Genomic DNA, 26199 nt, shown 5'->3' with positions numbered 1-26199 from the left:
GTCAATGATGTGTTAAAGGAGAATTTGAACTATTCACCATCGATTCATGTGCACTGTGATCATAAGTTTTCTTAGCTGTGAACTTAGGATCATGGATATCTTTCCCTGTGAAAACATCATTTTCTAAATAAATTAATAACAAGTTCTAAGCTGATATAACAGCAAACAGCTAAGAAATGTTATAATATGAATAGCATTGTTTGGTTTTAACTTTATTAACTCTGATTTCTAGGAATGACATTTATCAGAGTTGCAAAATTCATTACTGATGATCTGTGTACGTTAATTTAAAATATGTATACACACACACACACATACACACACAGGTGTGTATGTGAACAATACACATAATAATGTACATATGTGGTGACAATATTGTGTTGGGATTAGGGCAGTTAAAAGCAGAGACTATGGCTTGGGAAAGACCTGCCTTTAGATTCCCCAGCTCTGCTGGATGACCTTGGCAGGCTACTTAACCTTTGTAAGCATTAGCTATGTCATTCTAGAGTGGAAATAATAATGCCTTTCTCAAATACAGTTGCTGGGAGAGTTCAGTGAGATTAAGTGAAAGTCAGGCTCTTAGTAATGTCACATAGTGGGGCTTCGTTGATAGTTATGTTATTATCAGAGGAAGATGAGTTATTTGAAATGGCTAGAATATCATCACAAAGTCAAAAATATCAGGTGAAATATCAAATATTCTGAAATTCATATAAAAATCAAAAATTGGAAATTTTGCCATGTTTGTTCAGTGATTCTTACTGTTTCCTCCCTACAATTTCCGATCATATCATTCCAATCTGTTTCAAAATTGGTGTCCTCTTTGACAATAGATGTGCTTGTCTGACCCACAGTAGTTTACATTGCTCTTTCTGTTGCCACACTTGAAAATTTGCCAGCCTTGAATAATTTGTACTTCTAGCTACTTCTCAAAAAAACAGCAATTGTGAAGCTACCTTCCCACTTGGTTGAAATCAGGCTACAGCTGAGTGCCAGCTTTCCTTCTACGTGGAGCTTTCTCCACACCATTAGAGTCTCTCCCAGGCCTTCCTGACTCATTTGTTACTTGCCTATTTCTATAGATAGCTGAGTTGCAACTCTTAGTTTGCTTTTTGATGTTGAACCAGTATTTGGACTTAATATTCTAACCAATTCATTAGACGTTTACAGCTATAACTAGGAGAAAAATTCTTTAAACAGGCAGACCTTGGAGAGATTACAGGTTCAGTTCTGGACCATACCAGTAAAACAAATACCACAATAAAGCAAGACACAGGAATTTTTTTGTTTCCCTGTGCATATAAAAGTTACGTTTACACAGCTGGGCGCAGTGGCTCATACCTGTAATCCCAGCACTTTGGGAGGTCAAGGCAAGTGGATCCTGAGTTCAGGAATTCAAGACCAGCCTGGCCAACATGGTGAAACCCCCTCTTTACTAAGAAAGAAAAAAATAAGCGGGACACAGTGGTGTGCACCTATAATCCCACCTACTCAGAAGGCTGAGACAGGACAGTTGCTTGAACCCAAGAGGCAGAAGTTGCAGTGAGTGGACCATTCAACCACCACTGCACTCTAGCCTGGGAGATGCAGTGAGACTCTGTCTCAAAAAAAAAAAAAATTTTAAAAAGAAAGGTACATTTACCCTATACTATAGTTTCTTCTGTGTGTCATCAGAGCCCTTAGCAAGTTGTTATCATCTTGCTTATGGAGGGTCTCACCTTGATGTTGATGGCTGCTGACCGATCAGGGTAGTGGCTACTGAAGGTTGATGTGACTGTGGCAATTTCTGAAAATAAGACAATAATTAAACTTGCCTCATTGTTAGTTTTTGTGCTTGTTTGTTTTCTAAGACAGGGTCTTGCTTTGTCATCAAAGCTGAGGTGTGGTGGCACGATTGCAACCTTGATCTCCCAGGCTCAAACAGTCTCTCACCTTAGCCTCTCAAATAGCCAGGACCATTGGTGTGTGCACCACCCACACCCAACTGTAGACTCTTTAATGAAAGATTTCTGTGTAGCATTTTATTCTGTTTGATGGCATTTTACCCACAGTAGAACTTCATTCAAAAATGCAGTCAGTCCTCTCTCAAACCCTGCTACTGCTTTATGAACTATGTTTATTTAATATTCTAAGTGTGTTTTTGTCATTTTAACAATGTTTATAGTATCTTCACCAGGAATCATTTCCATCTCAAGTAACTACTTTCTTTGCTCATCCTTAGGAATCCTCATCTATTCAAGTTTTACCATGAGGTTGCAGCAATTCAGTCATATCTTTTGGCTCCACTTTTAATTCTAGTTATCTTACTGTTTCCACAAAATCTGCAGAGACTTCCTCCGCTGAAGTCTCAAACCCCGCAAAGTCATTCCCATGAGGGTTGGAATCAACTTCTTCCAAATTCCTGTTCATGTTGATATTTTGACCTCCCATGAATCACAGATGTTCTTGAAACAGAAAGTTTGAAGTTTACTTGGCCCATATCCCTCAGAGGAATCACTATATATGGCAGTTACAGCCTTGTGCAATGTGTTTAAATAATAAGACTTGGAAGTTGAAATTACTTCATGGCCTGCAGAATGGATGTTGTGTTAGGAGGCATGAAAACAGTCATCTCCTTGTACATCTCCATCAGAGTTCTTGGGTGATGAGGTGCTCTGTTAATGAGCAGTAACATTTTGAAAGGAATCCTTTTTTCTGAGCAATAGGTCTCGACAGTGGACTTAAAATATTTAGCAATCCATGTTGTCAACAGATACACTGTCATCCAGGCTTCATTATTACGTTTAATGAGTAAAGGCAGAGTAAGGGCCTTAGTATTTTCAGAATGATAAATGAGCACTGGCTTCAATTTAAAGTCACCAGCTGCATTGCCCCTAACAATAGAGTCAGCCTGACCTTTGAAGCTTTGAAGCCGGGCATTGACTTCTTCTCTCTAACTGTCAAAGTCCTAGATATCATTGTCTTCCAATAAAAGGCTGTTTTGTATATCTTGAAAATCTTTTGTTTAGTATAGCCACCTTCATCAGTGATCTTAGCTAGATCTTCTTGATAATTTGCTGCAGCTTCTCCATCACCACTCGCAGCTTTACCTTGCACTTTTATATTATGGAGTCAGCTTCTTTCCTTAAACCTCATGAACCAACCTCCCTCACCTCCAGACTTTTCTTCTGCAACTTTCTCACTTGCTTCAGCTTTGACAGAATTGAAGAGTCTTAGGGCCTTGCTCTGAATTAGGCTTTGGACTTAAGGGAATGTTGTGGCTGGTTTGATCTTCTATCCAGAGTATTCAAACTTTCTCCATATCAACAATAAGGCTGTTTCACTTTCTTAGGTTTTGTGTGTTCACTGGAGTAACACTTGATGTCCCTCAAAAACTTTTCCTTTTCGTTCACAACTTGGCCAGCTGGTGCAAGAAGCCTCACCTTCAGCCTAGCCTTCATCTCACTAAGTTTAATCATTTCTAGCTTTTGATTCAAAGTGACAGACACACAACTCTTCCTTTTACTTGAACAGAGGCGACTGCAGGATTACTAATTGGCCTAATTGCAATATTGTTGTGTCTCCAGGAACAGCTGGTTAGTGCAGTGCACAGAATACATAACATTTGTTTAAGTTAACCATTTTGTATGGGCATGGATCGTGGCTCCCTGAAACAATTACAATAGTAGCATCAAAGATCACTGATCACTGTAGCAGATATAATAATAATGCAAACATTTGAAATTGTGAGAATTGTCAAAATGTGACACAGAGACACGATGTGAGAACGCGCTGCCGGAAGAAAATGGCACCAATAGACTTGCTCAAAACAGGTTAACTACACACCTTCAAGTTGTAAAGCAATATAATATATGTGAAGCTCGGTGAAGCAAAGCACGATACAGTGAGGTATGCCTTTACTTAAACCTTTGCTCTACAATGAACTTAGCAGCATTCTTAATATTTAATGTTTTGTTTACATTTGGAAGCGTGTTATTCATAGTAGCATATTTGAGATACTGTCTGTAAGACACAACAGCCAGTTCAGTAGAAGTTGATCCTAAGGTGAAGCAAAAGTAGTTTAGGAGGAATGTGCTGTGTTTATATACATCTTATTGATTAAGTCCACCCAAAAAAATAATGAATGAATGAGTGAATGCATACACACATTAGTAAAAGTTTGAAGTATTATGTTAGTACAAAAGATAATTAGCAGTTACATTTTTATTCACTTCTCTTTTTTTGCTTTTTGTTTTGTTTTGTTTTGTTTTGTTTTAAGACAAAGTCTTATTCTGTCACCCAGGCTGGAGTGCAGTGGCACAATCTTGGCTCACTGCAACCTCCGACTCCCCAGTTCAAGCAATCCTCCTGCTTTAGCCTTCAAGCAGCTGGGACTAGAGGCACATGTCACCACGGCCAGCTAATTTTTGTCTTTTTAGCAAAGTTGGGATTTCGCCACGTTGGCCAGGTGGGTTTTGAACTCCTTGGCTCAAGTGATATGCCTGCCTTAGCTCCCAAAGTGCTGGGGTTACATTTCTGAACCACTGCACCCCGGCTTCATTTTCAAGTTTGATTTTGTGCATCTTCAGAGCTGCTGGCCATATTCTTCGACAGGCATGTTTCGGTAGTATTGTCTTTGGCTACACTATTTTTCCTCCGTAATAAGGAATGGTGGTTCAAACTATTATAGCTCAGAAAGGTGCATTTGACAAGAGGCAAAGTCCCATTGCTTCCTTTCCCCCACCTCAAAACATTTCTCTGGCTCTCTTGCTATAGCTCCTGCTCCCTCTCCTGTTCTTCTTCATTCATTTGCAATTTTAAAATATGCATTCATTAATTTATAAAAGCTACGCTTAGGATTTGGGAGTAGGTCGTGATGTTATTGATCAATAACCATGGCAAAAAAAAAAAATTAGGAACACAGGAAAAGGGAGCAGAGACTAAAAGGAGGACTAGTTAGGGAGTTTGGCTGAGTGATAGCTAAGGTCTTTCTTAAGTAGAATTGTAAAACTGTAGATCTGGAAGGGGGTCAAGAATGCTAACTTTATGTAGCACTGTCCTATTGCATAGAAAGAAAATGAGGGTCCAGTAAATTGATGTGTCTTAAATGTGCAAGTCAGCAACAGGTGCCCCATCCACCTCTTGCAAATTCTTTGCTCATAAGGTTGGATCTGTTTTCTCTATTATTAAATTTTTCTCGCAAGAAAACATGTATAACATAATGTTACATATTAGATACTGTGTGTGAAAGTGTCTTGCACATTGTAAGTGGCAAATAAAAAAATCAGTTGGCTCCATTAGCTGACTAATTCTTCGCTAGGTAAAGTTCAGTCAGGGTTAGCAGCGCATTTTGTATTTCTTATATAAGAGGCCTCTGAAGGCAGAATGGATTCATCTGTACCTAGCATAATGCCTCCCTAGCCTCTAGAATGTGCTTACAAATGTTGATTACATGATGAATTATACATATTAATTGTACTTCAGACTCTTGCAATAAGATAAGGACTTTAAAATTAATTTTCTAGTGTTAATTAATACGAATTTGTGCTGGGACATCTGTTCATGGTTAGATGGTTTTGCAATTGTGACTGGCTTTGTAAGTAAATCACAACACAAGATTAATTGTCCAAGATAGAGATTTCAGCTCTGTTTACATGTTGACCAGATTCCAAAACTACATCTGATCATAGAAATGAAAAAATAAACCAAATTCAAGCATGTTCTGTCACCCTAAATAAGAACTGAAAAAGATGAATGTTGGCAAAGTTGCTTATGAATATACACTCTCTAATATGGTGCTGTTTGAAGTTGGGTGTATGAAAACTGTCCAGCAGGTGTGGGAGAATACAGATAGCTTAAAGGAAATCAATTTCTAGAAACTCATCTTCTATATGTACTTCTCCCTGAAATGGATCTACCTGTGAATTCTCTTGTGATCAAGACTTCAGGCTATGTCTCCTTTTGCACCTCTGCTTAACAGTTGCCCTCTGCCAAACAATTGCCCTCTGCCACTTAAAAAAAAAAAAAAAAAAAAAAAAAAAAAAAAAAAAAAAAAAAGACAGCCCTCACCTGTAACCTTCTTTGGTACATTGCAAGGTGTAAAGACCTCCACAGGTTGGGAGGGGACAAATAAAGAGTCAATCCCAAATACTGGTTTTGGAGACGCTTCCTAGAGTGAGAGATAGTGCAGTTTTTCAATATTATTTTAAGGCATAGAGAAGATAATAAAAGTTGAAGACCATTGCAAAGTATTTTGAGATTTTCTAACCATTTTGATATTCATCTAATAACTGGTTTTATCATTAATTTTTAACCAGTGTTTTTTTCAAACATGCTCTTTCTCTGACAACACTGCCAAAGTGGTGCATATTTTATTCTATACTTAACAGTCTGCCTGATCTGAGTATCTGCATGAGAGCCAGCATAGCATTTGAAAGAGGGAATCATGGTTTGGATGGTGTCGTAATTCTTTCTGAGTACAAATTCTACTGCGGTCACTGTCAGTTTCACTGCAGTCACTGTCAGTTTCACTGAAAGTGGAAGCTATGATATCCTCCATACTTCTCATAATGATTCAGGGACCACAGAGAAAAAAAAATTAATTGGAGTTTAGAGATGATTGAACTGAAATACACGAACTCCATCAACTGTGCAAAATATGTTGGAGAAAGAGACTCATGGTTATACAATGCATGGTAATATAGAGAAGCTTCAGAGAGCCCTGTGTGGGCTGGCAATGACGGCGCTAAAGCCTTGAATAAAATTGCATTTTATCGTCTCTGAGAAGCAACCAAAACTGTGGAACAAAGACTTAAAAGTAAATTTAGACCAGAATACGTTTACTTCTGTAATTTAATTTCCTTTGCTTTCTCATTCTTAAAAATGATTATGTTCAAATTCAAAGAGTCATTCCGTCCTGGCCAGTGTCAAGAAAGGTATGTATAATTGTTATCTGGCTCCTGGGTTAAATTACAAAAATTGCAGTTAGATAAAAGATTGGTAAGCTGGCAAAGCAGTGATTTTTTTAACTAAGGCTTCCAGTCAGAGTTACATGTGGAGCATTTAGAAATATTCATACAGTTTCCTGATCCAAGGAGCTGATCTGGTAGATCTAGGACAGGGCACGATAATCAGTGTTTTTAAAAATTCCTCAGCTTATTTTCCTGTGCACTGTCACATCTTTAGATAAGACCACTGTGGTAAAAGACTGTTTAGGGACTGGCCCTGGAAATATTTCCTGAAATCAGCCTATGGGTTTATCATCAGTCTTTGTTCAGTTAACTGCCTTTCTCTTGTACCCTGGTGTACTGGTTTCCTCGGACTGCTGTAACAAATTACCACAAACTTGGTGTCTTAAAAAACAGAAATTTATTCTCACAATTGTGGAGGCCGGAAGCCTGAATCAGGATATCAACAGGGCTCTATACCCACTGGAGGGTCCAGGGGAAAATCTCTTCCTCGCTTCTTCTAACCTCTGGTGGTCGCCAGCTTTCTTTGACTTATGTCGGTAACTCTGATTTCCATATTCCTCTTCATGTCGCCTTCTCTTCTGTCTTTCTTAAATCTCCTTCTGCCTTCTTCTATAAAGACACTTGTGATTGCATTTAGAGCCCACCCACGTACGTTCCCCATCTCAAGTTCTTTAACTTAATCACATCTTTAAAGTTTTTGCCATATAAGGTAACATTCACAAGTTCTAGAGATTGGGACCTGGACATCTTTGGGGAGCCATTCTTCAGCCTTCCACAGTCTGTTATTGCTTCACTGAATGTATTCATATGGGCTGCCCTGGCACATTAAGGTCCATGTGGTAACTTTCCCCACTTATTTCTAACTACCAGTCCATAGCAGTGTTTCCCTACAAGCCCTGCCCTCTTGGGGCTAGCCCAGATAACCCTTCACATAGCCAGAGATAAATTATTTTTCTGAGCCATGTACTACGCCTCCAGTTTTAGCCATTGTCTTAACAAATGCTTTTGGTCCTAAATGGACTGAGATTATAGGATCAGTGCAGCCAGCCCGTCATCCTCACTGACAAAGGCACTTCAAGCATGTGTCCTAGCAACAGTGGCTCTTTAAAGCTCATCTTTTAAGAATAGAACATTACCAGATTATTTGAATATATTCTAAGAGAGGCACAAGTCTTACTATCTTTTCAAATGAGCTCTGACTTAGGCCAGTCATATAAGATGCTATAAGGTTTGGTCTTAGGAGAAGAGAATATAGTAGTTGATGTAAACATGAAGTGTATTTACTTGAGTCAGTGTTTGTGAAAAACAGCTGTGGGACATAGAGAACAGTTAGTTAACATGAAATTTCATTCCCTCATCTATATAAGGAAACCTTTGTTTCCTGATCTCTGATTTAAGTTCTGAAACCCCATTTTGTTGGTTCTCCCCTTATCATCAGAAAGGAGAGACAGGTAGAGGAGATGGCAAGAAGAGGCTCATGAATGAAGACCCTGCTGAAGTTTGAGTTCATGAATATTCAATGGCATTAATTTGTTCTATTGTTTAATTTTCTCTAATAGTGCTGAATTAGTCACATACTAATTGGGGAGACTGTGAAGTTCAAGAGATTATACTAGTGGCTAGGTCAGTGCTACCCCTCATTAATACCCACCCTCTCCCAAACCCCTAGTCCCCTTGGCTTCAGAACTGGGCCCAGTCATAGTACTGCATCTCCTAGCCACACAGATCTGTCCATGGGAAGGACAGGGACTCTCCTGGGACTTTTCATACTGGAGCTGGGAGAAAGAGCTAGTTTGCTGCTGTTGCTGTTGCTGTTGCTGTTGTTGGAGACAAGCTGGGAAAAGGTGTGGCTTGTTTTGGATGTGTTTCTTGTGTAGCGGAGATACAAGGACTGGAGATGGTTGGGGTAGAAAGAGGAGAACTGAGAGAAGAGAATTAAGTTCCTGGATCCCTGAGGCTATTACATCCACATTTTTTTTAATAATCTGACTACATTAACTATTGGGTCTCCTTACCTTTAAGGTAGTGTTTAGGTATTTGACATTTGAAAGTAAAGGAAATCTTAACTAATCTTTAGCATTTTCGTGTAGAGAAATCAGAGTAGAACTGATCAAGAGTTATATAGGTATAACCACAGCCACTTACAAGGCTAGAGCAGGAGAATCCCTTGAGCCCAGGATTTTGAGGCTACAGTGAGCTAAGACTACACCACTGTATTCCAGCCTGGGAGACCAAGCAAGACTCTTTCTCAAAAAGAAAAAAAAAACCAGAATTACATAGTATCTATTAATTTTTTCGTGTAAAACAGCAGAACAAAAAAGTTGAAGATATTAACTAGACTGGTTAAAGTGAGAGACCATGGTATCTAGGCTGCATGAGAAAGGAATTAATGACCGTCAGGCTAGAGATAAAGAAGAATCAAGGGAATTCAATTCTTAACTAGGCTGAGTAGATAAAAAGATGGGAAGTTGTGTTGTGAGTATATGTAAGTCTTGGATGCATTTGTAAAGTATCTTCCTTTTATTAAGAAAAGTAATGAATCATGATAAAGCACTACAAAGAATCAGGAAGATTCCTTTGTAGTTTTGCTATTGAAAAGAAGAGGGATGACATCCACTGTTTGGATTTGGCATGCTGTAATAAAAAAAAAAATCTATTCTATATTATTTACACAGAGAGAGGACTTGACCTACAATACTGAGAGTCTGTGGAATTTGGCAAGATGCTTTATAATAGATTATCTTCATAAGATATCTGGCTGATTGAATAGCTATAATTTTTAAATTTAGAATTTCACTTTTCTTTAAGCAAAATATTCTTGAGGGCAAAAGTATTTGAAGAAAAATGTGCTAGAACAGAAATGAATGTATTAGAAAAATTTTAGATGTTTAGATGTCATTTAAACTGTCTACCTTTATGAACAGATTTTTTTTAAATGTTTGCCATGTTGTGAATTACTCTGGGTAATACTGAGTATGATAGTAGCAGCTAAAGAATCTTTAATGATCTGTCTCTTCTCATTTGTAGTTTCTTGGCCCACTGTTACTTATGTGTTCAAAATTGTTCATGCAAGTAATACAATTCATTTAAAAGGCATTTATCCAGCAAAAGCCCTACTGAGACTTGAGTTAGATTTTAACTTTTTGTGCTTCCATAGGTGTTCAGCCTCATGAGACATTAACTATATTATAGATTGTAGTTCTTCAGTAAACTTGAGTTCTTCAAAACAAATATCCAGTTTATAGCATGGTCTTTGTGCCTCAGTGTATTCCTTATTTTAATTGTATGTTCTATTATTTTTGTGTTTGAGAATATATATCGTGTCCTGAAAGATACAAAATGTGACCTGATTTTTATTAGCTACTGTAATTCTTCATTAGTTGAATTGACTATTACAGTCACAATGGAGAACTTTCATGAAGATTGTCAAGACAGTGGCTAAGAATACATGTATTGAATCGTAAATAATATCAAATCTGCGACTTAAATAAATTTTGTACTGACTTTGGAAGTATTTTGCTAAAAGTGAATTCGCTATTGGTGGGTGGTGTTTGCTTACACACATGTAAACACTTGGATGAGACAATGTTAAGGGGCAAATGATAGAAATGCAAAGCAGTTCTCTTTCTCTGCTGTGCTGCTTGGACATTGTTCTGAAACTGCCTTTTCTTGTCTGAAAGATAAGAGGTTGGATGACATGTGATCCCCTTTTTCCTATCTCAGAGTAAATGATTAAGTGAGGTCTTTGCTAAGCCTTCAAGTTCTAATTGATTCAAGTCATTCTTTGAGGAAAAACGTTCCAATATCATCACAATATTGTTATGCATACAGTTACTCTTTTGTTCAATACATTTTGCTATTGTGGTTTTATATCTTAGAAATGCATTTATGTGTTCCCTGTAACATTTTATTTAAAATTTAAAAGTAAAGCCAGACACTGTGGCATGTGCCTCTAGTCCCAGCTGTTGAGGAAGCTGAGGCAGAAGGATCACTTGGACCCTGGAGTTGGAAGCTGTTGTGTGCTATTATCACAACTGTGAATAGTCACTCCACTGCAGCCTGGGCAATGTAGCAAGACCCTGTCTCTTAAAAAACAGTTTCTTGGTAGTTGGTATAGTGGAACAAATTGACTACAAGGGCCTTTGTTAATGCTAGAGCTGAGAGAATCAGGGAGGCAGTCTTGTGCTGACTTAACTATAACATTATTGTTACCAAAGGTCTAAAAAAGCTTTCTATCCAGTCTACCATGACCATACACACACCTCAATGTAATACTTGACTGTAAGGCAGAATTAGAGTGTTACAGTTTTAATAAAAACTACTGGCCGGGCGCAGTGGCTCAAGCCTGTAATCCCAGCACTTTGGGAGGCCGAGGTGGGTGGATCACGAGGTCAAGAGATCGAGACCATCCTGGTCAACATGGTGAAACCCCGTCTCTACTAAAGATACAAAAAAAATTAGCTGGGCATGGTGGCACGTGCCTGTAATCCCAGCTACTCAGGAGGCTGAGGCAGGAGAATTGCCTGAACCCAGGAGGCGGAGGTTGCGGTGAGCCGAGATCCCGCCATTGCACTCCAGCCTGGGTAACAAGAGCGAAACTCCGTCTCAAAAAAAAAAAAAGAAAAAAGAAAAAAAAAACTACTTAAGTCAGTAGTATAGAAACTCTAAAACTATTCTAAGATGCTTTTTCATTCTGGCTTTAGTCCCCCTATCATGTATCTTACTCTTTAAATTGCCATGAAAACAATTATATTTCTCCTATTAAAAAAAAAAAAAAAAAAGGTGGGGGCGGGAATATGGCCAAGCGTGGTGGCTCACACCTGTAATCCCAGCACTTTAGGAGGCTGAGGTGGGCGGATCACCTGAGGTTAGGAGTTCAAGACCAGCCTGGCCAACGTGGTGGAACGCTGTCTCTACTAAAAATACAAAAATTAGCCAGGTGTGGTGGCATACACCTATAATTCCAGCCACTTGGGAGGCTGAGGCAAGAGAATCACTTGAACCCAGGAGGCAGAGGTTGCAGTGAGCCAAGATCGCACCATTGCACTCCAGCCTGGGTGACAGAGTGAGACTCTGTTTCAAAAACAAAGAAAGGTATGAGTACTCCACTGTCCAACTGAGTGAAACTATAAGACCGTATTTTCAATATGAGAAATAGCATGCACAGTCTAATTTTAATCACATTGTAATATTTTACTATAGAACAATGCAGTACAATACTGTGCCTTATTGATAACAGACAGTTTTACTTTGTGAAAGTCTCTTTGTTTCATGAAATGCGCTTCACCCAACGTTCATTTGCCTTCCCATGTATTCCTCACCTTTCTAAAACCAAGATGACTGACAAGAGGGGCTTCCTGCCCATCCTGTTATGAAGAAATTGCTTGGTCATTTGCTGAATTCAAAAACTGGAACAGAATGGAAAGAATAATTTGATCTCGTTTTCTCTCTTTACAGGCTCTGTATAACTCAATCAAGAATGAGAAACTTGAATGGGCAGTGTAAGTATGCTGGACGTCAGCCTTTTAATAATGAACGACTCACTGTCTTTCTTTATGCCTTAGAAGTGATCTTAGAGAAGGATTAAATATGCATTGCCAATTGTCATTTTATACCACATGTCTTACCTACTTTGGTTTTATACAAGTAAACCCAGATACAAGTAGGGTGTATTTTGGTTTTGTACAGGTAAACCCAATACTTTCTTACAGGTAAACCCAGAGTATCTTGCGGTTTTGGGGTCCTCATTGTGTTCCTATTCTGCTTTTAAAATGGTTGCTATACCTGTAGGTAATTAATTATCTTTTTATCTTTTAAAAATAACATTCTAAAAGAAAAATCTGCTGATGAATAACTTGTTTTCCAAAAATTAATACAAATGTTTTTGGTATCATCTACTTATCTACTTACTTTAATTCTTTCCTTCCTATTAACATAGATCATGGTTTTCCAGGTCTGTTTCTTGTGATCATGGTTTTCAAGGTCTGTTTCCTGTGATACTAATCATACTAGGTCATTAATAAATATTAAGCACAAAACAACAGCAACAAAAAAAGGTTCTGTGACTAGAATAAGCTAAGGAGATGAGGGATTGAATAAAGCTAATTTTATTTTTAAGTGCAGAACTTCTAGGAGCTTATCCAATGCCCATCTGTGTTATCAGTCCCCAAGAGAGGAATAGAACATGTACTATTTCGTGACTCTCTTTGACAGCCGAATGTAAGGTTTCAAGGTACATACTTTGGGAAATATATTAAAGATGAGTTACATCTAAGTCTATGTAGAATAATACCACTCTTGTTAAAATTTTGCTAATCAATATAACAGTTCAGAATTTTAATTTTTAAAAAATTATTATGAAAGAATATGAAATTTTTAGTCACATTACCAGGAATTTAGGTCAAAATATGTGGGGGTTTTTTTGTAATTAAAGCTTCATGGATTTTACTTTTGGTTTTTACTACATATTCATAAGTATTGTTTTACCACATGACCTAACATAGCATTCTGCAATGAACTCAGGTTTATAGAATCATAACTTGGGAGATAAATCTTGTTCTATCAGCAGCATGTTGGGGAAACATGGGTTAGTAGTTGACTGTGTATTACGTATAATGTGCGGGAATTAGTTTTTAAAATATCAGCACCATTTGTATTGCTTCCACTCACTGTAGAGTCATATGATATCATTTCAAGTTAGGGAGTCAAAAGTTAAGACTTTAATATTTGCATATATATCTGTGTGTATGTATGTATGTATATATATATATATAAAATATAAAATAGCTTATGTGTTTGTATGTATATACATGATGAGACTCATTTAAAGACAGCATGTAATTTCAAGGAAAACTGATTATTAAAAATTAATGGTCTACTATTGAAGGTGATTATTGTTGTTTGGGCGTATTTCTCATGAACAAACATGAGTTTTATAGAAAAAAATTGTCAATGATATAGTCAGAATCTTGCTGAAATGCAAAAAAGGACATCCTGACATTTGCAGAATATGCAGTCTAGAGAAAATAAATTTTAAAAACATAATTATATTCACTCTGGAAAAGAGAACACACTGAAGATTCTTTTATGAAGTTATTTTACAAAACAAATGCATATACTCTTGAGGACCTGTTTTGTAAATCTAAGTTTTTTTGAATTTATTACAGCAGGTTTTATTTATTCATTTATGGGTAGTCAGAGTTTGATGGAAGAAAGCTCTAAACTTGTGTGTTATCCAAGAGTGGAGGGTGGGAGTTTACCCAGTAACTGGCTTCTTCTGTGGTCCTCTTGAGAAATTAGCAGAGCATCTTGTTCAGAAGCCTGTATTTCAGAGTCCGAAAATTTTTGGTGTGAATTCCAGCTTTTTCATGTAGTAGCTGGTTCACTGACCAAGTTAACCTCTAGCCCTCAGTTTTTTCTTTTACAAGAGTGAGCAGTTATTGAGCCTCATGTAACCTTCAGGGTGACACCGTGAAATGTTCGAAAACACTGAACATAATAAAACAAGTTGCTCTTTAGTTGACACTTGATGCTGTAGCTTTTAAAGCCCTAATTTTCTTTTTGTTGTTGTTGTTTCTTTCTTTGTCTCTCTTGTTCGTGTATGTATATACATATACATATATACATACTACATATATACATATACATATATATATATACATATACTACTTTATCAAGAATTAGGAGAAGACACTATAGTGGTTATCATATAATTAACTTTCTGTCTTCACCTATAAAATGAGGGAATTGGATGAAATGACCACAAGTGTTTTTCGATTTCTAATGTTCTATAAATTTCTTATTTTTACTATATACCAATGTTTCCTCCTGTGGAAGAAGTACTGCACTATCAAACAAATATAAAACAAAGGGCTTATGGGTCAACTAAGTCTCGGAATAAATGCTAGCTCAAACAAAATTAAACAGATTTCTCTGTTACCAGCCTGTTCAATCGATGTACATCTTGGATTTCTGCAGGAAAAATTTGAATTTAAAAATCTGATGTACATCTTGAATTTCTGTAGGAGATAAAGGGCCAGTACCCCAACTTATTAAATCACTGAGTTTTTTTTAATCTTAAAGTGTCTTTTAACATCTACTAAAACTGGTGGGGTTTTTTTAGAACACACTTCACAGAACACTGACATATATTAATGTATGTGATCCTTTAGAAAAGGAACTAACTGGCTGGGCACGGTGGCTTATGCCTGTAATCCTAACACTTTGAGAGGCTGAGGCAGGTGGATCACTTGAGGTCAGGAGTTAGAGACCAGCCTGGCCAACATGGTGAATCCCATCTCTGACAAAAATTAGCTGTGCATGGTGGCACAAGCTTGTAATCCCAGCTACTCAGGAGACTGAGGCAGAAGAATTGCTCGAACCCAGGAACTGGAGGTTGAAGTGAGCCGAGATCACGCCATTGCACTCTAGCCTGGGTGGCAGCATGAGACTTAGTCTCAAAAAAAAAAAAAAAAAAAGGTTTTTCCTTGACAAATGCATATGTACATGGATATAATTATTTATAACACTGTGTTCTCCCAGTTCTCCCATACCTCTCTAACTACACTTTCTCTGACCCATTTTCTTCGTTATTATCCGTCAGTGTTAGATCCACAGTTATAATTGTCTTCTTCCTATGTAGTTTCCTCCTCAGCAATCTAAATTCACTCTTAAAACTTGTTCTTCCATTTCTGTAAAAATTCTTCATATATATATATATATATATATATATATATATATATATGGCTGACCTGTTTCCCAAGTTTCAATTCAATGTTTGCATTTTCCTGCAGGATGTTTCTGCTGGCGCTAAACACTCATCATCTGTCTCCAGATTTTGTCATGTGTGCTCCATTTCTATTAATGACACCAGCATTTCCGGCTTACCTGGATTTTAGCCTTCACATCATCTTTGACACCCTCCCACGTCACCTCTTCCAACCCCTGCAAAAATGGCTCCAAACAGCATCCTTCCTCTTCACTCCTGCCCTTTTTTTTTTTTTCCAGGCACTGTTTGCCTCCTTAGCAAGGGCTACCGTCTCTAGACTTTCCTGAACTTGAACCTCTATGATACTCCCTGTGCTGTAAAGCTTTAATTAGGCCCTTCACATTCTTCCAATAATTGATTTTGTTCTCCATTCTTGTCTACACATAGCCACTATTTCAACTAGGCTCCGCTAGGTTCAGCCAGCCATGCTAGTCCCATGCCTGCGTCCCTTTTTGCCAGTGTTCATGAAGTCACCTCTGCTAGGAACGTGTGTCCCATAATCTTTTTATGTTCAAAGCCTACCATCTTTACACCCCAGCTCCTATTCCATCTGTTTTTTTGAATTCTTTCCTGATCTTGCCAAACCAGAAGTATGATCTCAGCCTAAAGCTTCCATTTTACTTTGTCTGATAACACCAGCAGTTTCTACACCCCATTATGGTTATTCGTAGTAAGGTACCATTAGACTGTAAATCCTTTTAGGAAATGATACATGTCTGAATTTGTCTTTTTATCTCTTCCTTTGCTAATCACAGTGTTTATATATAATGAAGGCTCCATAAAAGGCTATAGAAAGAATGGTAATGGTAATGCAAGGAACCACATTTCTTAAAAGATAAGCCTACAAGTGTGTAGTTTAGAAAATAGTTACGGGAAAGATGGTGATGCTGCAAAATTTGTAGGATGCTGCATACAGGATTTGTGCAGGAGGCATCTTGAAGTAGACGTTAGAACCTTATAGCAAATCACAGTAGATTTATTGAATGTTTATAACTGTTATAAACCTTACTGGTTTTTATGTCATTGGTTTTCTGACTGGATTCAATGTAACCTTAGATTACAGGGAGATGTCTTGGGGCCGTGTCTGGGGATGTGAGTGAGGAGAAAGAGAAATATCAATGGGGACCAAGTTGGGCATCCCATAAGCATCATGGCTAGTTCAACTGATCAAAATAGTTCTACTTTTGTCTTTTTTGAATATATGTTTAGGGTTCCATTTAATATTTTTAAGGTATATGTCCTTAAAATTTTTTTGAAAAGTACTTATCTAGTCCAATGTTCTTACTTTGTATATGAGAAAAATTAAATGAAGAAGTGTTCATCAATAGGTACAGAGTCCAGTATAGTAGAAAGGCCAGAACTTTCCCCAGCTGTTATGGCTTTCTGTGGCAGCACCATGCTGTCTGGCATCTCTGCAGCCACAGAGTCATGAAGTCTTTGAAGGGCAGGGATTAAGACTGAATATTTCTATGCCAAACATTGATACAGTGCACATTAGAAGAATTTTATCTTAATTAGCTAGTCTCATTAAATGCTCATAGAATTACTAGAGTTTTTCCTTTAAGTAAGTAAGTAGCAAGGATCATTTATTCATTCATCTATCTATTCCATAATCTCCAAGCAACTGCTTCTGTGTCTGGCCCAGTGCTGTGCCCTAGATACAAATATGAATAAGACACAGATCTTTGCCTAATGAGAATATATCATGAGATTGAGGGGAGTGGGAGGACTGTACAAAGATGAAAATACAAAAATTGTAATGAAGAATACAGTGAGTCAAATTGACTTGTGGAAGGTCTTAGCTACCTCATACAGGACTGTGACCATTTGTCTTCCCCAGTTCCCTTACTCAATTGTTTATTTTTCATGAAGCATCCATTTGTTGAACTATTTGCACCATGCAGCCTGCTGATAATTTGTGGAGAACAAAGTATACAAGGCATTAAAGCATTTTTCTTGGCTTCAGAAAATTTCTAGTCTAAGTGATAAATAAAATGAGTAATTAGTCTTTCCAATTGGGATGGCATAGGATGAGGTTAGTTGAAGTGGATATGAGAGTTTATATCTTACTCTGGAATTGTTTAAAATGTAGCTGCATTAGGATCTTCAGAAAATATAACAATTAACACAGATAGGACAATTTTTAAAGTTCAGTATTGTCCAATAGGAAAAGTAATGTTCTCTTCCATCCTTTTGACTTTCATCTGTATTACTGCTTTGTACAACAGTATTTACAAATTATAAGAAATCTCCCTGTTGTAGTCTGTTCTCACACGCTATAAAGCAATACCTAAGACTGGGTAATTCATAAAGAAAAGAGGTTTAATTGGCTCACAGACTGCAGGCTATGCAGGAAGTATGATGCTAGCATCTGCTTGGCTTCTGGAGAAGCCTCAGGAAACTTTCAATCATGGCGGAAGCCAAAGTGGGAGTCAGCACTTCACATGGCCAGAGCTGCGTGGGGTGGGGTTGCAACACACTTTCAAACAACCAGAGCTCACAATAACTTACTCACTACCATGAGAACAGCACCAAAGGAGAAAATCTGCCCCCATGATCCAATCACCAACCGCCAGATCCCACCTCCAACAGTGGGGATTACAGTTCAACATTATATTTCCATGGGAACAGAGATTCAAACCATATTATTCCATCCCTCTCCCTCCCAAATCTTATGTCCTTCTCACATTGCAAAATGCAATCATGCCTTCCCAACAGTCCCTCAAAGTCTTAACTCACTCCAGCATTAACTCAGAGTCTTACCTGAGACAAGGCTAGTTCCTTGTGCCTGTGAGTCTGTAAAATTAAAAACAAATTCGTTACTCCCAGGATACAATGGGATTGTGGACATTGGCTAAATATTCCCATTCCTAGAGGAAGAAAGCAGTTAAAAGAAAGGGACTACAGGCCCTGTGCAAGTCCAGAACCCCAGCAGGGCAGTCATTAAATCTTAACACTATAATAATTTGTTTTGACTCCATTTGTTAATTTCAGGGCACAGTGGTATGAGGAGTGGGTTCCCATGGCCTTGGGCAGCTCTGCCCCTGTGGCTTTTCCAGAGTTCAGCCCCTGCAGTTGTTCTCATGGGCTGGTGTTGAGTACCTATGGTTTTTCCAGGTGCAGGGTGCAAACTTCTGAGTGCTCTACCATTCTGGGATTTGGAGGATAGTGGCCCTCTTCTCACAGCTGCACTAAGCAGTAACCCAGTGGGGACTCTGTGTGGGCTCCAACCCTGCATTTCCCTTCTGTACTGCCCTAGTAGAAGTTCTCCATGAGATTTCTACCCCACAACAGGTGTCTGTCTGGACATCCAGGCTTTTCCATACATTCTCTGAAATCTAGGCAGAGGCTCCCAAGTCTTAACTCTTGCACTCTGCATACCCACAGGCTTAACACTATGTGGAAGCCACCAAGGCTTATGGCTTACACCCTCTGGAGTAGTGGGTTGCGCTATGTCTTAGCCCTTTTAGCCACAGTTGTAGCTAGAGTGGCTAAGATGCAGGGAGTAGTGTAGGGCAGTGAAACTGTCCTGGGACTGGCCCATGAAACCATTCTTCTCTCCAAGCCTTTGGGCCTATGATGGGAGGGGCTGCTGGGAAGGTCTCTGAAATGCCTTTGAGGGGTTTTCCCTGTTTTTTTGCCATGAGCACTTGCCTGACTTTTAATTATGCAAATTTCTTCAGCCTGGTGGAAATTTTCACATGGCCAGTCTGCAAATTTTCCAAACTTTTAGATAAGTTCAGTTTTATGTCATTTATTTGCTTGTACCTATGAACATAGGTTGTTAGAAGCAGCCATATCACTTCTTGATTGCTGTGCTGCTTAGCAATTTCTTCTGCCGAATACCCTAAATCATCACTCTCAAGTTCAAAGTTCCACAGGTCCCTAGGGCAGGGACCTAGTGCCTCCAGGGTCTTTGCTAACACGTAACAAAAGTAACCTTTGCATTAGTTCCCAGTAAGTTCCTCATTTCCATCTGATACCTCCTTAGCCTGGACTTCATTGTCCTATCACTATCAGCATTTTGGTCACAACAATTTAACAAATCTCTAGGAAGTTTCAAACTTTCCCTCATCTTCCTGTCATCTTCTGGGCTATTCACACTCTTCCAACCTCTGCCCATTACCCAGTTTCCAAAGTTGCTTCCACATTTTCAGGTATTGTTATAGCAGTGCTCCACGTCTTGGTACCAATTTTTCTGAATTTGTTTCTTCTGGCACTGTCATAAAGGAATACCTGAGACTGGGTACTTCATTTAAAAAGAGGCTTAATTGGGTAATGGTTCTGCAGGCTATACAGGAAGCATAGTGCTGGCATCTGCTTAGCTTCTAAGGAGGCCTCAGGAAACTTGCAATCATGACAGAAGACAAAGGGGGAGCTGGCACTTCACATAGCCAGAGGAAGAGGAAGAGAGAGAGAGAGAGGGCAGGTGCTCAACACTTTTAAATGACCAGATCTCATAATAACTCATTCACTCACTATCATGAAAATAGTACCAAAGAGGGTAATGCCCTTATAATCCAGTCACCTCCCACCAGGTGCCACCTCCAACATTGGGGATTACAATTTGACACGAGATCTGAGCAGGGACACAGGACCAAACCATATCACTCCCCTATCCTAGTTTAAAATATGTATATTCATGTATTCCCTCATTTTGATAAAGTCAGAAAAAAAAGAAAAAAAAACAGTTTTAAATAACAAACTGCTGGTTTCCCCTGTACTCATATTCCCTTAGTGTTTTAGTTACAGCAGCATCAGCCTTACTTGTCATTTAGCACATTTGTTCTTTTTAACTCTGGATAAGCATTTTACAACTTTGCATCGTGGCATACTCTTTGCTGCAGGTTCATATTGCCCTACAACTCATTTTATAATAAGAACATTTTAAAGCATTTGCTATATTTGCTAATAAGTTAAACTATTTCCTGTTTGCCCTCACATATTAAATTGTTCTGGTTAGGTGGGTAGGGTGGTAGCACATTGGTAAGTTTCTGTCCTTCTAGTCACGTGTTATGATGAAATGTGGTTTTAAATACCAACAGTTCGTGTTTGGCTTATCATTTCCTTGTTGTGAATTTAAATCATGACTGGTCTTTTCAGGAAATCAGTGCTGTCTCTTTGTTGGCTGATTTGCTGAAATTAGGAAGTAGAGAAAACTTTCCAAAGATTTCCTCCCACTTCTTTGCCGTTATGTTTAACATTGCCTATGAATATGTGACTGTGTGCATGTACATCTCCATGTGTATTCTTGGGGGATGATAGAGGCAATGGGATTACTATTACCTGTTCTTTTCTATGGGCACCGTAATTCTTCATTCAATCCAAGGGCCTAAATCTGAAATTGGTAACTACTTATAAAGTCTCTTTGCTTTGTGAACTCTCAAGAAAACTCTTTTTCCAAGAAAAGAATCCTTCTAGAGCTCTTTTACTTTCATTATTTGATTCCCTTTTTATATTTTGCTTAACTCAGCATTGATTCTTATTTCATTTTAGATAATAATACATATTAATTAAAATGTAATCTTAGTTGTTTGTCTATGGGAGATGGTAATCTCATAAGGACAAATAGGTTTACTTTTACCCAAGAGTTTTTCTATTAGTTTAGACTGATAGATTTAATAGAATATGTTGCCTTTCATTTAAGTTTTTCATCTTTTTCTGTTGTAATTCTTCATTTTGTTTATTTGCCAACATTAGAATCAGCCATGGAGCAAAGTTGAAATTCCTTGTGTGTACTTTTAGAATTGAACTTACATCTTAATGAAGAGTACTTCCTAATTTTAAAGTATTTTCTACCCTGGCATAAAATTATTCAATTTCCTTAAAAGAAGATAACTTGTAATTTCCTTTCTTGCAATGAGTTACTATATCAAATAACTATATATCCTTAATTCCTAGTGAATCTAGATGTATAAAATTGTTAATCAGAATAGTGTTTCTTAACAGCAGTGTAGATACATGAAGGAAAACTTTCTTGCTGAAACAAGTTATTTGGGTGAAGACATTTATGAGGGACTTTTATTTTAAACTTCAAAATAGCCGTCTGTAGGTTTGCAATCGTTGCTAACAAGAAAAATAAGGAAAGGAGAAGTTGCTGTTGTGCCTCTTGAAATACTAGAATAACATTCCCAGAGTCATCGCTATCTGTTGGACTATACTCACATTCCCAACATGGCAGATACTACATTATACTGTATTCTTGGTAAAACAGTAAGCTGGACAATGGTATAGATACAACAGATATTTTAAATATATAACCAAAAATTTCATTTGAGTGTGTGCAGAGAGAGGTGGGGGGTTGGCATTTAGGGTCATAGCTAGAGACTCACCATGGAAAAATTAATGAAATTACTTGCATGAAATATTTGACTAAAAAGAAGGGAATAATGCATTAATTTATTGTTGGAAGAAACAGAAGGAATAAAACTCAGTTCTCCATTTGAGGTGCTCATACAATTGCATGTCTTTGCTGGATACTCATTACACCTCATTGAAATACTAGAATGAGACTTAATGTTCTCATTACTATCTGTTTCACTGTACTCACATTCCTAATACGGCAGATACTGCATCATGCTTAACTCTTGGTAAAATAATAATGCTAATGTTAATACTGGCATAACAGACTTAGAAGACAATCTATATGAAATATAACTAAGGTTAAATCTGTATATAGTGGTTATATAAATGATATTATTGGTTTGCTTGTTATATTATATTATATTATTCTATTATATTCAGTGAAGACACATTGACTCTAAGAAACAGAGAAATGCCATATTTATGAAAAATTAACCATTAACTTTGAAGGAAACATTGAACTAAAAAGTTGAGATCACTTAAAATTTTGTTAGCTATTGATTAAGTATTCTATAATAAGTATTTTTAATTAAAAAGTTGTTAGCTAAAAACGATATTGAACGTGGATCATTCTTCTAGATTTTGGTATTTAAAGGAAAAAGATTTTCTGTGGTTAGAATTAGGGAAGACTCTTGCTATGGTTTCATTGTGTCCCCAGAGTTCGTGTGCTGGAAACTTAATTCCCAATGCAACAGTGTTAGGAGGTAGTGCCTAATAAGAGACTGTTAGGTCATAAGGGATAAGGGCTTGGCCCTAATGAGTGGATTAGTGTTATCGTGGGAATAGGTTAGTTATCATGAGAGTGGTTTTGTTATAAAAAAGCAAGTGTGATCCCCAATCTGTTCTCTTGCACTTTCTGGATAATGTTTAAATACCTGAAACTGGGTAATTTGTAAATTACCCAGAATGCTAGAAAAAGCCTACATTGCTGCAAATGGAGCATTGCAGGCAGTTTGATAAGGGCTCAGGAGAAGATAAGATATTTAAGGACCTTCTGGAATTTAAGGACTGTCAGGCGAAGGGCAACAAAGCACAAGAGGGCAAATGGGGGGGTCAAAAAAGACCCCAGCAAGAAGTCCTTAACCAGATGCAGGCCGCTTGCTTGACTTTAAACTTCCAGCCTCCAAAACTGTAAGAAATTAATCTCTGTTCATTTTAAATTACATAGTTTGTGGAATTCTGTTATAGCAACCCAAAACAGACTATGACAGAAAATTGTTACCAAGAACTAGGGCTGTTGCTATAACAATAAGCTGAAAATGTAGAAGGGGACTGGAATTGGATAATAATGCATAGAGGCTAGAACAGTTGTGAAGTGAATGCTAGAAAAAGCCTAGATTGCTGCAAATGGAGCATTGCAGGCAATTTGGTGAGGCCTCAGGAGAAGACAAGAAATTTAAGGACCATTTGAAACTCCTTAGACATTACTTAAATAATCATGTTTACACTGTTAGTAGAAACATGGACAGTAAAGTCCATTTTGGAAAGGTCTCAGGTAGAAATAAAGAACAAGTTATTTGAAACTAGAGTAAAGACAGTCCTTGTTATAAAGTCACAGAGAACTTGCTGAATTGTATTCTTGCCCAAGGGCTTTATGGAAGACAGAATTTATGAGCAAGGAGCTAAGATATCTAGTGTGATAAATTTCAAAGCAAAATATTGATGGAGCTAAGTGGCTACTTTAACCACATACAGTAAGACATGAGAGGAATGACTTAAAGATAGAATAATAAAGGAGAAGCAGAACGAAGATTTTGAAAATGTTTAGCCTGGCCTTACAAAGAATGATAAAGCATGTTTGGGAAAGCAAGCCACAATTTTGGCCAAGCAGCCACTTGCAAAGGATATTAATATGGATACAAGAGGTCAAGACAGTGGGAGAATGACCCCCAAATACATTTCAGAGATCTTTGAGGCTACCCATCCCATCACAGTCCCAGAGGTCTAGGAGGGGAGAATGGTTTCGGGGAATGGGCCCAGGTTGCTCTCCACCAGAGCCCCCTCAGTTCTCTGCTCCCCACATTCTGGCACAGCATTATTTGACCACCCCAACCATGGTGTGAGGAAGCCTACGTATAGTCAGCCCACTGTTCCAGGAAATACAAGCCATAAGTCTTAGTGGCACCCATGTGGTGCCAATTCTCCAGCCACACAAAATGTCAGAGATGTAGAGGAATGGCTTTCTTTACCTAGATTTCAAAAGATGCATGGGATATTCCATGAGAGCTGCTGGGTGGTCTGAGCCCAACAAAACCATAGGGTTGGGGCTGCCTGAGGCCTTGGGGTCCCAACTCCAATTCCAGCGTTTCCAGGATTTGGGACATAAAAGGAAATTTTTCTCCAGTGTTGTCTTAATGTTGTTTTTTCTATTTGGTTTTAGAGTTTGGGACTCATTACTTCTTTCTTCTTGCCTATTTCTCCCTTTTGGAATGGGAACATCTATGTATGTCTCGTTATACTATTTGAAGTAGATAAATTGTTTTGATTTCACAGGCTCACAGCTGGTGGGGAATTTGCCTCAGGATGAATCATGCCTCGAATTGACCTATATATGATTTAGGTGACAGTTTGGACTTCGGACTTCCAAGTTGGTGCTAGAAGGAGTTAAGACTGGGGCTACTGGGATGAAATGAATGTGATCTGGAGGCCAGAGGCAGAATGCTATGGTTTGATTGTGTTTCCCAACAGTTAGGCAAGGCTTCATAAGAGGTAATTAGGTCATGAGGGCTATGAATGCATTAATGTTGTTATTGCAGGAGTGGGTTTCTTATAAAAGCAGGATTGCCGTCCTTTTGCTCTCACACTTTCTTGCCCTTGCACCTTCCAAAATGGGATGATGCAGCAAGGGAGTCCCTCATCAGATTCAGGACCCTCGACTCTAGACTTCTGAGTCTCCAGAACTGTAAGAAATCGTCTCTGTTCATTATAAATTCCAGCCAGTGGAATTCTGTTTTAGCAAAACAAAATGGACTAGGACTGCTCTCTCATATAGCTCTGTGAAATGTAATTCCAGAACCTGAATCATATCTCATATTTAACATTTAATCTGAGTTCACACTTAACATTTAAATACTTGTTTTCTCAGCAGTCTCGAGTATGCTGAACTCAGGTGTGTAGGAAACTGGAAAGATTTGCCACCCAGTTTTTAGCTTTGAAAGGGCAAATTTAAAAAATAATAATAATAATAGATTGTTTGCTTCATATCTAAGTGGCATCTCTCTTAATGATGAGATTGAGATGGATACTTAGAAATTTTAAGGATTTTATTGTGAAAACAATTTTAATGTTCCCAATTATGATGAGAGTGATGTACTTTACAAATATTGTTATCTTTGTTTCACATTATCTTCAACTGCAGAATATTCAGAGCAGACAGGTTGGTGAGCAGATGGAATGTGATTATGTTAGTAGCCTACTTGTCCTAAAGCATTTTTAGAATCACTGAGGAGCAAAGAATTATGGAGGCTGGGATATAAAGAAAGCATTTTTCTTAGTATGCTAAGGATAGAGAATTTTATATCCTCTGTATCAGTTGCTAAGTGTTTGATGTTTGGTGAAGAATGATACAAGATGAAATACAATATATATAGTTTCTAAATGATTTTAATATGTATTCAAATAACATTTTAGACAATAGTTGTTTGGGTTTCATTGGGCATTTATATACTCATACATTATAAAATGTACATATATATGTAAAGGTGAGAAAAATTTAGCCAGATCAATAATGCTGAAGAAAGTTATTTTCAGTTGCCCATTAAAAATCTTCCAAAAGATCTTTTAGAAATAACATCTGGCTTGACCCCAGTGTATTTTCAGAAACTTTTTTTTAACCATTGGTTAAGTTTCTCTTAGTTTGGAAAGAATACTACAATCATTGTACATATGGTCACATCCTTTATTTAGAAAGCCAAGTTACTAGCCTACATCTTTCTCATATCTGGCAGCATTTCTCTTGGTATTAAAAGGCTAGTGATGAAGCCTAACATTTTTAATAAAAGCAAAGTCTCTTTTTTACACTTAGGATTCCTGTGTCAAAATAAGGTATTTTTAGAGAATAGAATGTAATTCTTATTTTCAGCAGATTTTTAAAATTTAGCTGCATGCTTTTTTTTATTT

The 26199-nt window shown here is 37.7% G+C and overlaps 1 protein-coding gene across 10 annotated transcripts in view; it reads left to right on the top strand.

The window, feature by feature from the left end:
• PSD3 (pleckstrin and Sec7 domain containing 3) overlaps positions 1-26199 on the top strand; it is a 682522-nt gene that overhangs the window by 553504 nt on the left and 102819 nt on the right. For all 10 annotated transcript variants that reach the window (XM_074384015.1, XM_074384005.1, XM_074384006.1 and 7 more), the window contains one exon: positions 12408-12451. In XM_074384015.1, coding sequence (XP_074240116.1) covers positions 12408-12451 — 44 coding nt within the window. The remainder of the gene's footprint in view (positions 1-12407; positions 12452-26199) is intronic.

This window comes from Saimiri boliviensis, chromosome 13 (genome assembly GCF_048565385.1).
Source record: "Saimiri boliviensis isolate mSaiBol1 chromosome 13, mSaiBol1.pri, whole genome shotgun sequence".
NCBI classification, from domain to species: Eukaryota; Metazoa; Chordata; class Mammalia; order Primates; family Cebidae; genus Saimiri; species Saimiri boliviensis.
Note: the sequence above shows the minus strand (reverse complement) of the source record. Positions and strands in the feature narration are given on the sequence as shown.